The sequence below is a fragment of the Rhynchophorus ferrugineus genome, unplaced genomic scaffold, assembly GCF_030347505.1.
Source record: "Rhynchophorus ferrugineus isolate W39M unplaced genomic scaffold, kcgeb_rfMv2 rfM1, whole genome shotgun sequence".
NCBI lineage: Eukaryota > Metazoa > Arthropoda > Insecta > Coleoptera > Curculionidae > Rhynchophorus > Rhynchophorus ferrugineus.
This window is the reverse complement of record NW_027472580.1, coordinates 93274031-93287567: the sequence shown is the minus strand read 5'-3', so window position 1 is coordinate 93287567 and position 13537 is coordinate 93274031. Positions and strand designations below refer to the sequence as shown.

The 13537-nt window shown below is 34.1% G+C and overlaps 1 protein-coding gene across 1 annotated transcript in view; it reads right to left on the bottom strand.

Annotated features, from left to right (window-relative positions):
- Nucleotides 1–13537, bottom strand: part of LOC143192182 (sodium/potassium-transporting ATPase subunit alpha) — a 46961-nt gene that overhangs the window by 19134 nt on the left and 14290 nt on the right. Inside the window, exons 3-5 of the mRNA XM_076397576.1 lie at nucleotides 11987–12159; nucleotides 11759–11926; nucleotides 43–172 (exon numbers count right to left, since the gene is read on the bottom strand). Of these exons, the coding sequence (XP_076253691.1) occupies nucleotides 43–172; nucleotides 11759–11926; nucleotides 11987–12159 (471 nt within the window). The remainder of the gene's footprint in view (nucleotides 1–42; nucleotides 173–11758; nucleotides 11927–11986; nucleotides 12160–13537) is intronic.

Sequence of the window (13537 nt, the reverse complement as noted above, 5' to 3'; positions counted from 1 at the left end):
ATTACTGTCAGTGTTGGTTTTGACGAAGTTTCCAGGACGTACCTTTAGCAGTACCCTCGACAGCATTAGTGGAAAAGAAGGCGAAGTTCTTCGTCTCCAGGAGGTTGTCGCAAGTGCACTCGGTTCCTCTCGGTTGCGGTTCGGATTCGCCGGTCAAAGCCGAATTATCAACCTGAAATTAAAATATTTTACATAAAAGTTTTTGAATAAGTGTGTAGATTAATAGTAACATTAACATTTAACTATTTTTTAAATCCTCTAATATATTTTTTTATTACTTTTCGTGAGTCCACGTCCGTGAGTCTATATTATATATACATGGCATGTAGAAAATCACTTCATTAAGCAATCTTCTGTATAAAATATTATCTTAATTAATTAGTCTTATTCTGAAGCTTATTCTAAAGTCTACATATGTCCAGTAATCAGATCAGGTGGTGTTAAACGTTTTAGTCTACGCAATTCACTATCACGTCGCTTATTTAGCTGATTAGCGAGTACATTGGGATGCACTGACAGTCTTTCGAAGTACTTCACACAAACACGTTGAATTACACTCGTTATAGGTTCTAGAGGAATATCGCATTGTATCACTTTATTTGAAATATAGTACGAAGCATTAACAATGCAACACCTTATTTTGGAACCGTTGAATGATGGATATATTAGATTTGCTAGCGGTACCCCACAGTTGGATTCCATAAGACCAAATGGGCTTGAGTATAGACTCATACAGCAATAACTTGTTATCTAATGATAACTTGGATTTGTGCTCGATGAGCCAATACATTTGTTATAATTTTAGTCCCAGTTGTTTCCGTTTAGAGAGTATGTGCTTCTTCCAGGTTAGGCGTCGATCTAAATGCATACCAAGATATTTAACATGCTCTGCTTGGGGGGAGTTGACGATGATTGATATTCACTGGTGGACATGTTCTTCTACGCAGGCTAAACGTTATATGCGTGGATTTTGTTTCATTGGCTTTAATGCGCTATGTCTTCAACCATAATTGTATTTGCTCCAGGTGGGTTTGTAGGTTTATTGATGCTATGACTGGATATTCATGGGATGCTAAGTTTGCTGTATCGTCTGCATATGTTGCCACAGTAGTTATTTTTGTGGTGGGCAGATCAGCCGTATACAGAAGATACAGTACTGAACCCAGTACACTACCTTGCGGAACTCCTGAATATATGGGATTTAATTCGGCATATTCATCGCCTTGATTTACAATAAAATGTCTGTCAGTGAGATACGATTTTAGTAGCTGATAGTCCGGATGAGGGAGAAGTTTCTTTAGTTTAACCTGCAAGCCCGTATGCCATACTTTGTCGAAAGCCTGAGATATGTCCAGAAAAGCAGCCGAACAATATCTTTTGGTATTTAGGTCAGCGTTTATTTTGTTTACAAGTCTATACACTTGTTCTATAGTCCCATGCTTATTGCGAAAGCCAAACTGATGTTCTGGAATAATTTTTCTTTTTTCTATCATATAGTTTAGCTTTTTTATGTATAATTTCTCGAAAACTTTCGAGATTATCGGTAATAAACTTATAGGTCGGTAGGAGGTCACATTTTCTGGTATTTTTCCTGGTTTACGAATCATTAATATTTTAGCTACTTTCCAGATACTAGGGAAGTAATTAATTCGTAGCATAGCATTAAATATAAATGTTAATAGTAAATACTCTAATATGGGCACTAGATTGTTTAATAAGTTCAAGAAAATAAAACGGATTTATATCTCCAAAAATAACTTAATTTTCCACTATAATTTATCTCAACTTTAAGACACTTCTTTCAACAATCCTCTAACGAAAGACCTGCAACATACTTTAGTTTAATGAAAATTGTTTTCCAAAAATTATTGTTTTAAGATGAGAGAAGTCACATGTTAGAGGGAGTTAAATCAGGCAAATAAGCTGGACGTTGAAACGGTTTGTTCCTTGTTGAAAATATTTTTTTCTTCTGTAAACTAGGTCTTTTCCATTCATTTGACACAAAAGCTTAGAATAACAATATGGATTTATTGCTCTACAAGTCTGAAGGTAATCCACGAACTAAATTGCCTTTGCTTCCTACAAACCCGTATTAGTACTTTCTTATCTGATTTCTTAACTTTCCATTTTGAGTCAGAATTACAAATTACATTACAAACAATACAAATTCCTTTTAATCACTATTAAAGGCGCACTCAAATGTGTATATGTTCGATTTTTAGCGAATGATTCACCTATTCTAGACAATATTTGGTGTCTTTTAATGTTTCAAATTAAATCAATTTTAATCATTTTAATTATATGCAAGATGAAATATGTATATAACGTCACAATTTTAAATTACTATGAACTTAATGAACAACGTAGTATATTTTAAATCAGTATTCAGTAAAATTTGAAATATCATCGATATCAGTTATCAGAAGCCGCTGAAAAACAGCATGGCATCTCTATGATTGGATATTAATTTATACTGTTTTTGAATATTTTGAAAATAATTTAGAAAAATTGTTTATTTTTGAAGAATAAAAATAATAATTCTGTTTTAAGTGTTCTGTTTCAATTTTTAAGTAAGCATGCAAACAAAGCACATAGAAGAGTATTAATTTCAGTCAAGGTACTTGGACTGAAATGAATCTTGACGCAAAACGTCTTTGGAAGAAGCTTGTAAAAAAATAGAAGAAAATAATTTGAATTAAAATACAAGAATATATATTAGTTATTTGGAAGAAAATTCATATTTTCCCTACATAATAAGTTGCAGCTATATATGTAGATTCTAAAAGATACTAAAATCCATAGGTATATCTATATGGAATTTACTTATGGAAATTTTCTGCTAGAAGTAATATCAACAGAATACAAGTATTTGAGAATAAAGTCCTGAGAGGTATTATGGTATATACACCTGGATACTAGAGGACCAATAAACAGGTCAATTGAAAAGTCCCCTGTCTAGCACATAGATGGCGCTACTAGTATTAAATCCATGTGTTTTTTAGTTAGCCCTGACCCTCAAAAGATGCGTGTATAAATTTGATAGCTGTCGGATCATTAGTTTGTGAATTATAGCTTTTTGAGTGAAGCAACTTTTGTTACTGTGAAAAAAAAATGGAAAAAAAGGAATTTCGCATGTTGATAAAATATTGCTTTTTGAGGGGAAAGAATACTGTTGAAGCAAAAACTTGGCTTGATGCCGAGTTTCCTGACACTGCCTCAGGAAAATCAACTATCAAGTATTGGTATGCTAAGTTTAGACCTGGTGATATGAGCACCGAAGACCGTGAACGCAGTGGACGCCCAAAAGAGGTTGTTAATTGAAATTGAATGAAATAGCAGACACTCTAAAGATATCAACTGAACGTGTACATCATATAATTCACGAATATTTGGGTATGAGAAAGCGAGGAGAAAGAAGGAGAGAAAATTATGTGCAAAGTGGGTGCCGCGCGAGCTCACTTTGGACCAAAAACGACGACGAGTTGATGATTGGGAGCAGTGTTTGAAGATGATTAAGCGAATTAAACTCAAGTTTTTGCGTCGATATGTGACAATGGATGAAATATGGCTCCATCATTTCACTCCGATGTTCAATCAACAGTCATCCGAGTGGACTCCACACAATGAACCCGCTCCAAAGCGTGGGGAAACACAATAGTCGGCTGGCAAGCTTATGGCGTTTTGGGATACGCATAGAATAATTTTCAGTGACTACCCTGAAAAGGAAGGACCATCAACAGCAACTATTACATAGCCTTATTGGACCGGTTGAAGGACGACATCGGCGAAAAACAGTTGCATTTGAAAAAAAAAGTGCTGCTTCACCAAGACAATGCACCATGTCACAAGACATTAAAAACGATGGCAAAAATCTATGAATTGGGCTTCGAATTTCTTCCTCATCCAGCGTATTCTCCAGATATGGCCCCCAGCGACTATGTCCTGTTCTCAGATCTCAAAAGAATGCTCGCTGGGAAGAAGTTTTCGTCGAATGAAGAGCCCGAAGTGATCGCCGATATTGAGACTTATTTGAAGTAAAGGACAAATCGTACTTCAAAAATGGCATCTAAAAGTTGGAAGGTCGCTATAATCATTGTATATCTCCTTGTGTATCACCCTTGAAGATAATTATGTTGAATAAAAAAAACTAATTTTGCCAAAAAATGTGTTTTACTATGGTAGGCCGGGGATTTTTAATCGATCTGTTACTTATACCGAGGCCTTCGGAATCCAACGGTTACAGAGGAACTTAAGAGATTCAGAACAAGACATGAGGAAAGATTCCGATTAAGTTAATACCGAAGTGCTTCCACTTTTAAATAACACGCAGACTTAAGAGAATTTAGTTTCAGTTGGTTCCATCCTCTTATAAGATACGACACCTTTCCAATTCATTTCATATGATTTCTGTCGGCATAGTTCTGTTGAAGGCATCAAAAGCACTATTTTAAATGCGGAGAAATGTATATTGCCTCAGCATTATTTGGTGTATCTAAAAGTGAAAAGGAGAATAATACGTTGATAAATTTATGAATTTAATACCAAACATATTTATTTTATATAGTAAAAGTAATAATAAATTATAGAAATATTATTTTTACAAGGGTGGTCGAAATATAATATTCATATTTTTCTATTTTGAATGTGAGGTTTCATATGTCTTCGTTCTAACATATTTTACCACCCTCGAAGGTTCTTAATATTGGACGAATCGATTTACCATCTGTAAAATATTAAAACTTGCGGTCAAAGCCGGAAAGACGGATAATGGTACCTGGCGCCTCATCATCTGTTGAGAATCGAGCTTTATTTCTTGATATTTATCTGCGGGTCAGTGAAAACGCAATAAATACCTGTTTTTATCAAAGGCGTCTTATTCTATATCAACGTTTTGAAACATCATACAAGACTTTTCTGTTGAAATAAATCAGACACAATCAAACACTAAGCGCGTGATGCTGTTTATCGTGAAATCAATAGATCCGTACTACATACCCTCTTATCTAGTTATAATCAATTTCAGCTAGTTAATTTCTACCACAAAACTTGGCATATGGTCTCGTTATTGCATATGAATTTTAAGTAACAGTAGTCGCAGTAAATTTTTGATTAATTTTTTATTTAAAAAATAGCGTGAAGATTTATTTGTACTTTCATTGTAACAGAAATATTGTAAATAATTATATCATACAGGTATAAATATCACAATAAATGCCAGCTTGTTGGTTAGTTTTGATGGCTGAACTAATTTATTAAAATCCCGAAATATAAAAGGCAACCTTCGTATGCATTTGGGTTTTGAGTTTTCTAATTTTAAAATACAGTCGGAAATGTAGTTTGAAATCACCCGGCATGGCTTCTTAATAAGATGTTAAATGATCACTATTAAAGTTCTGAAATCACATTTCCCTAAAATCTTGATTAATATATTTTGGTGATGCTTGAAAGATCACTGCTTCTATATCAAAGTTCCAAGTAGGGAAATCCAGGAAGGCAGTTATCATTCGGATTAACTAGGTATTGAACAAATAATAAAGAGCATTAAGGATCTTCAAGGGAGAAAGATTCAATATAATAAATAAAAAATTATAATATCATTATTATCTTCCACAAGGAAGTGTACTGAGACCAATGACTTATCTACACTACACTTGTGATATACCACAAATGGAGAATATTACGATGGCTATATTTGCTGATAATACTGCGATTATAGCTGTCGAAGACAATAGTGATGAGGGCGCACGAATATTACAACAGACAAGTGACAATAATTGAACACAAGCTTGGAAAATAAGAATTAATGAAAGTAAATCTGTACATGTGCAGTTCACCTATAAACAAACCGTACAAGCCCCAATAACATTAGATAATATTATATTCCATATAACACCAACGCAAAATATTTCGGAATGAATCTTGATGCAAAACTTCGCTGGAAGGAACATATAAAAAAGAAAAGAAAAGAACTGGAAATGAAATATAGGAAAATGTACTGGCTAATTGGAAGAAAATCGCAATTATCAGTACATAATAAATTGCTATTATATAAGCAAATACTGAACCCTATAAGGACATACGGAGTTCAATTATGGGGATGTTCTGCAAAGAATAACATAAATAAAATACAAATTTTTCAGAACAGAGGTATTGTGAACGCACCCAAATACTATAGGACTGATTATCTACTTCGAGAACTTCAGATACCCACAATCAGTCAAGAAATCAAGAGAATTGCAAGGGGGCATGAGGAAAGACTCCATTCTCATACGAATATTGAAATATTGCGACTATTGGATACCACCAGAACAGGACACAGACTCAAAAGAATCAGACATCTGATCATGTGTAGTGTTGTGTAGTGAGGTCCATATATTAATTAATAAATCAGAACTGACATGTATAAACATTATTTCACCAGAGACTGAGATAGGGCCGATGGATCCTCCTTGTTATATGTCTAAATTTAAGTTATCATAAAGACAAATTGTAGGTTAGACGGAAATGACTAGTAACAATGTAAAAATTAAATAATAAAAAATATATTATTTTATTTTTATGCAGAACTTCACTTTAGAATTTCCAAAATAAGTAAGGAATAAATTAATCATGTTGTAACTAAATTTTGGATCGTACTGTTTGTAGTTGTATGTCAAAGAGGCAATTCCACAGTGTTCCATGATTAGTATCTATATATATTGAATAACTCAATATAACTAAATGATAATCTATCATTTTAGGCAGAGAAATGCTCAAACGCTTGAAATTAATAGTTGGGTTAGGTTATTTAACGGTTTTTTACATTGATACTTCACATTTTCACCAATAGATACCGCTGTTCAAAATAAATAAGACCTAATAGAAAAATAAAATTAAATAAAAAAAAAGAAATTCAAATGATATCAAAAGCATCAGAAATATTAGAATTGATGCTTTTTCTTGCCAGCCTGGCTAAAATACCTTTCCAAGTTATAATAATTACATTTCTAAATCAATTTAAATCAATAGAAATTCAAATAACAAAAATTAAAACAAGTAGGCTATGACCAAACAAGTCGATTTCCTTTTCTTTCGATTTGTTTGTTTTTCAGAGTATTTTTGCGCGATTTAATCATGATTATATTGTTTGAACAAATCCGAACGGGCTAAGTGGGATAATGACGGGAATAATTAACAATAACCTTGTCCGATCTATACATATACAGTTGGGCAAGAATTTAGATGCCGGGACTGGATTTTATTGCAACATTACGAGGCGGTGGGCTCTCAGCAACATAAACAAATAAGTTTTAAGAATAAGTTTTTAGATCTCCAATTACAATGCTCGTACAAACACGTTTCCCGATCGTTTATATCCTGCGCGAGGCGGCTCTTCGATCATTCCGTGTTTTTTATAAAAATACGTTTGAGAATCGTGCAGATTTATTGCTGATTTTATGTGTTTTTGTGTTACTGGGTCGAGGGAGAAGTATTGCGTTATTTTAACGGAAAAATAACATCAATATTTGTGCCTTTCGGTCGATTTAACGAGTCAGGTATGTTTCACTTTGATCGATGATATTTGATCAGATTTAAGTCCCGGTTAGTGTATTTTCTACAGAAGCCTGCAGCAGTTTTGGCAATATTTGTAACAGGTCAATTGAAAAGTCCCCGGCCTACCATAATAAAACACTTTTTTTTTCATTTTTCACACACAAGGATGATACACACTGATTATAGCGACCCTCCAACTTTTTGATACCATTTTTGCAGTACGATTTGTCCTTTGCTTCAAAATAGGTCTCACTATCGGCGATCACCCCTTCATTCGACGAAAATTTCTTTCCAGCGAGCATTCTTTTAAGATCTGAGAACAGGAAATAATCGCTGGGGGCCAGATATGGAGAATACGGTGGATGAGGAAGCAATTCGAAGGCCAATTCGTGGATTTTTGCCATTGTTTTCACTGAGTTGTGACACGGTACATTGTCTTGGGTGAAGCAGCACTTTCTTTTTCTTCAGATGAGACTGTTTTTCGGCGATTTCGTCCTTCAAACGGTCCAATAACACTATGTAATAGTCCCAAAATGAGCATCCCAAAATACAGACGCCATAACCTTGCCAGCCGACTGTTGCATTTTCCCACGTTTTGAAGCGGGTTCATCGTGTGCAATCCACTCGGACGACTGTCGATTGGACTTCGGAGTGAAATGATGTAGCCATGTTTCATCCATTGTTACATATCGACGCAAAAACTCGGGTTTATTACGCTTGATGATCTTCAAACACTGGTCCGAATCATCAACTCGTCGTTGTTTTGGTCAAAAGTGAGCTCGCGCGGCACTCACTTTGCACAGAGCATTCTCATACCCAAATTTTTGTGAATGATATGATGTACACGTTTAGTTGATATCTTTAGAGTGTGTGCTATTTCATTACAACATTCAGTAAAAACCTCTTTTGGACATCCACTGCCCAACTAAAAAACATATGGATTTAATTCTAGTAGCGCCATCTATGTGTCAGGCCGAGGACTTTTTAATTGACCTATTATTCGTGTCCTACTCTAGACATGTGATATATCACAAAGAGAAAATATCACAATGGCTACATTTGTTATGATACAAAACACGGTCAGCGACAATAGCGAAGAAGCCACAAGAAAATTGACCAACAGACAAGTGACAATATAAATAATTAAACTCAAACTTAAAATATAAAAATTAACGAAAGTAAATCTATGCACGTGCAGTTCACGTATAATCTGACCTAACCAGAACGCTAAGTATTTCGTAATGAATATTAATCGTTAGTAAGAAATGGAGCTTAAGTATAGGAAAATATATTGGTTAATTAAAACATCACAATTATTAATATCAATTATAATCGCAAAATATAAGTACGCATCGAAATCTATATGGACAGCCTATATATAAATTTATTTTTATTAAGGGTTGTAACGAAAAATGTGTCATGTGCTAAATTTTTGTCGCGGAGTATATTCAAAAGTGTTTTTTTGCTTCTCACAAATTTTAAATGTTGTTTTTAAAACTATTGTTCTCTACCTATTGCAGGAAAGTATTGTATTCTTGCGGATATTTATGTTCTCCATGCTTTATCAGAAAGGGGATTTTTATATTTCGATATGTCGATATTTTTTAAAATATCAATATATCAAGTGTTTTGAAATAATATTTTTTTAGTAACTTAAGAAAATTAGAAAGACTGAAAACGTATATAGAGCTAAAAAGAGATCATGTTTAGAAATTGGAAAGAAAGAAAAAGTATATATGTCTGTTTTACCATCAAATGTTTTATTATATTATCATATTATTATTTTTTATCCTTGTCTCTCTCTCTTTCTCTTTTTCCGAATGTGTTGTATTTAAGCGAACCGTAAAACTCAAAATTGATAATATTCCCATCTGCTCTCGAGTAGCAGCTATTAACGCTATATTTAAACATTTCTCAATGATGTAGAACGTGTAACGAGGCAACTTTATTCCAACGATATATATCGTTCTATGACGGTTTTGTGTTACATATTTGAAGGTTTTCGATATGAAGAAACAGAAATTCTATTAAATTTAATTTTTTAAAAAATTTAATTAATATATTGGTACTAGTCGTTTCCGTTTAATCTACAATTTGTCTTTATGATAACTTAAATCTAGGTATATAACTAGGAGGATGACCCATCGGCCCTACCTCAGAGTCTGGTGAAATAATGTTTATAACATGTCACTGCTGAATTTTTTAATATATGCACCTCACTACACAACACTACACAAGATCAGGTGGTTTGATTCTTTTGAGTCTGTGTCCTGTTCTGGTGGTATCCAATAGTTCTAATATTTCAATATTCGTGTGAGAATGGAGTCTTTTCTCATGACCCCTTGCAATTATCTTGATTTCTTGACTGACTGTGGGTATCTGAAGGTCTCGGTGTAGTTAATCAGTCCTATAGTATTTGGGTGCGCCTACAAAACCTCTCAGTTCTCTTGTTCTGAAAAATTTGTATCTTATTTATGTTACTCTTTGCACAACATCCCCATAATTGAACTCCGTATGTAGCGAGTACATTTTCCTATATTTCAATTCCAGTTATTTTCTTTTCTTCTTTATATCTTCCTTCCAGCGAAGTTTTGCATCGAGATTCAGTCCGAGATATTTAGCATTGTTGCTATATGGAATGATAGTATTATTTAATGTTATGGGTGCTTGTACGGTCTGTTTATATACAGATGTACTTTCATTAATTCTGATTTTCCAAACTTGAGTCTAATTATTTATATTGTCACTTGCCTGTTGTAGTTTTCGTGAGGCTTCTTCACTATTGTCTCCGACGGCTATAATCGCAGTATTATCAGGAAATGTAGCCATCGTAATATTTTCTATTTGTGGTATATCACAAGTGTAGACTAGATAAAGCATTGGTCCCAGTACACTTCCTTGTGGTACACCTGCTTTAGCTTTTTTTATTGTAGAATAAGCTTCTTCTTGTTTGACTCTAAACATTCTGATTGTAATGTATGATTTTAATAGCTCGGTGTGTTGTTTTGGTAGCATTTTCTGTAGTTCATGAACAAGGTCTCCATCCTTACCTTCATCCTCCAAACCTTATCGAAAGCTTGTGCTACATCTAAAAATATAGCTGAGCATACATTTTAACTTTCGTAGGCTTTTTCATTAACATCTGTTATTCTGTGGACCTGGTCAGTTGTTGAGTGCTTGTTAATAAACCCAAACTGGTATGTTGGTATTAGGTTTTTTCTCTCTCTAGGTCTCTTATAGGTGGACTGTTTCCTTCACTACCTTTGGATAATTAATTCCTTAAGTTGTACTCTTAATTTTTGGAGTATTATTCCAAGCAGCTTGTTGAATATCTACTACGAGTTTTTCTGCTTCAGAATTTAATTGTTCAATTGTCTTGAGGGGTACCTTTAGTTGAATTCGTTTGTTCAATTCTTCAGCAAATTCTTCCCAGTCTGTTCTCTTGTTTGTTAACGTTGGGTTTTTTTCTTTTCTTATTATATTTTCGCTCAAGGTCAAAATCACTGGCGTATGATCTGAACTTAGCTCAAAATTTTCTTATGTTTCTTACTATAAAGAAATCTAGCAGGTCCGGGGTTTTCTCTCGACCAGTCGGCCAATAAGTTGGTTTTCCAGTTGACATGTAACTACATCTTAGTTTATCAGCTGCTTTATGCAGTTCATTGCCTTTAGTTGTTGTCATTCTGGATCCCCATCTTGTTATTAAATTTCATGAAAAAAATACTAATTCTTGAACAGGAATTCAGAATTATTGGTAAATAACAAAACAATAAGCTTTAAACAAATTTTAAAGCCAATATGACTTTATGATGTTCGTCTTATTATAAAAATTAGTGAAAATATACATAGAAAACGTTTAACGGGAAACTCTGCACCACCTACTGTATAGGCCATTCCTGATCTGATCTGACATATGACACATAATATAAGTGAAACCTGTCTTTTTTCGACGTAGAATTCCAATCACCGAAAAAATAGAATACAACAATTTTTGTTAATAAAACCTTCAATTTTCAAAAAAGAAACCTTAAAATTCAATCATTGCAAGTATTGTTCAATTCGTAATACACTATATTATGTAAAATTGTATAAAGTGTACTCTAAACTACATACGAGTATATAAATAAGTAATAAGTGTTTAATGTACACCAATAACTCGTTCAAGTCTAATGATAAAATTATTTAGATGCAGTATTAGTGTATTAAAAGTAAACAGACAACTAACCTTAAACCCTTGAGAATGTATAATTCTGATATCAGCTGGTATCCGGTCACCAAATTTCATGTCCACCAAATCGCCCACCACCAGCTCTCTGGAAACGATCGACATGGTTTCTCCGCCTCTGATGACGGTCGCTTTCGGAGGAACCATGTTGGCGAAAGATTCCATGATCTGGAATGAATATATTCGTTGCTAGAGGGTACAAGTTTACAGGGGCGATCGGTATCAGACCTTTTGACTTTTGTGCTCTTGGAAGTACATGAAGCATCCAGTTACGACCACGACGGTCACCAGAACGCAGCCTAGGATCAAGTTGTCCGTGTCCAGTTCGTCGTGAATGATTTTCCGTATGAGACAGGCGACGAAACAAAGTCCCGCTCCAATCCATAGCAGCAATGAAAAGCCTGAAACCAAAATATTATTGTTGTACTCATCACAGTGTCTTTTTGATCATTTTTGTTTTTTTTTGACAAAATATCTAATGGTTACGAAGAAACTAATTTCAATATTAACCAGCCGGCTTGGTGTCGCGGTGATTAAGGCGACAGTTCTGCGGGAACATGGACATACCTTATGTTTGTGATTGTAACTGTAAATGTATTTTAGATAACAGTGGAAAATTCTACAAGGAATAACTATCCCAGCCACGCCAGTAACCAGGCTGGGTAAGATCGCATATCTTCTGGAATGATCTCTGGCCAGTCTGTAGACTTAATGCCGAAGACGTTCAAAGGTTTGGAGTCCACGTTAAACCGTAGGTCCAGTGCAGATAAACCCTCGTTGGTAAAAAGGACACTTTAAAATATATCAAAAAAAACTTTAACCAAGTTTTAGCAAATGGCATTTAGTGTAGACCGGCGAAATTTATGGTGTTAATAGTCCTGTGACACTTTCTTCTACCCCAAATTTGTTCATGTTAATTTTGCATTGCGGCAACATAATAAAAACTTAATTATATCACTCAATGGATTCCCGATTCCTCAAACAGAATGACCTAAGTACCTCGGAATCATTCTTGACGGTATATTAAATTGGAAACATCATGTTAGACAAAAAGCAAAACACGTTAAAACCAAAATAAAAAAATTATACTGGTTAGTCGGAAGATAATCTCAATATGATCTAAAATCAAAAAGGTTGCTTCATAAGACAATCATAAAGCCAATTTGGACCTATCGGGTGCAAATATGGGGTTGCACTAAAAATCACCATCACCATCAACTAGCCATCCAACACTGTCAAAACAACTACTCTACTCGCTACTCGCTACGTAGCCAAGAAGAAACGGCACGATGACATGGAAATCAAATATATTTGCGAAATTATCCAAGATTTCGCCTTGAAACACGAAAGAAGATTATTAAATCATACTAACGTGGAAGCTATACAACAGCTGGACAGCGCGCATGAAGTCAGAAGATTGAAGCGAACCAAACGATACGTACTTATATAAAGTGTATACCTTTAGTGTAAACTATAGCTTAAGTTATTATAATTTTATAATTGAGGAATATATATTGATGTATTTTCTCGCACTCGTCTTGCTTGTCAATTAATCTAAGTACAAATGAAATGTAGTAATAAATTAATTTATAATTATTAAAGTATTAAATTTAATATCTAATAAAGATGTTATAAAAAAAAACTTTTTTCTGGAAACGGTAGTAATTTCAGTTCAAAAATTATCCTGTACAAAAATCAAATTCATCCCAATCGGTAAATAACAAGCTTTTGCTTTACCAAGAAATCTTGAAACCAGTGTGGACTTACGGTATTCAACCC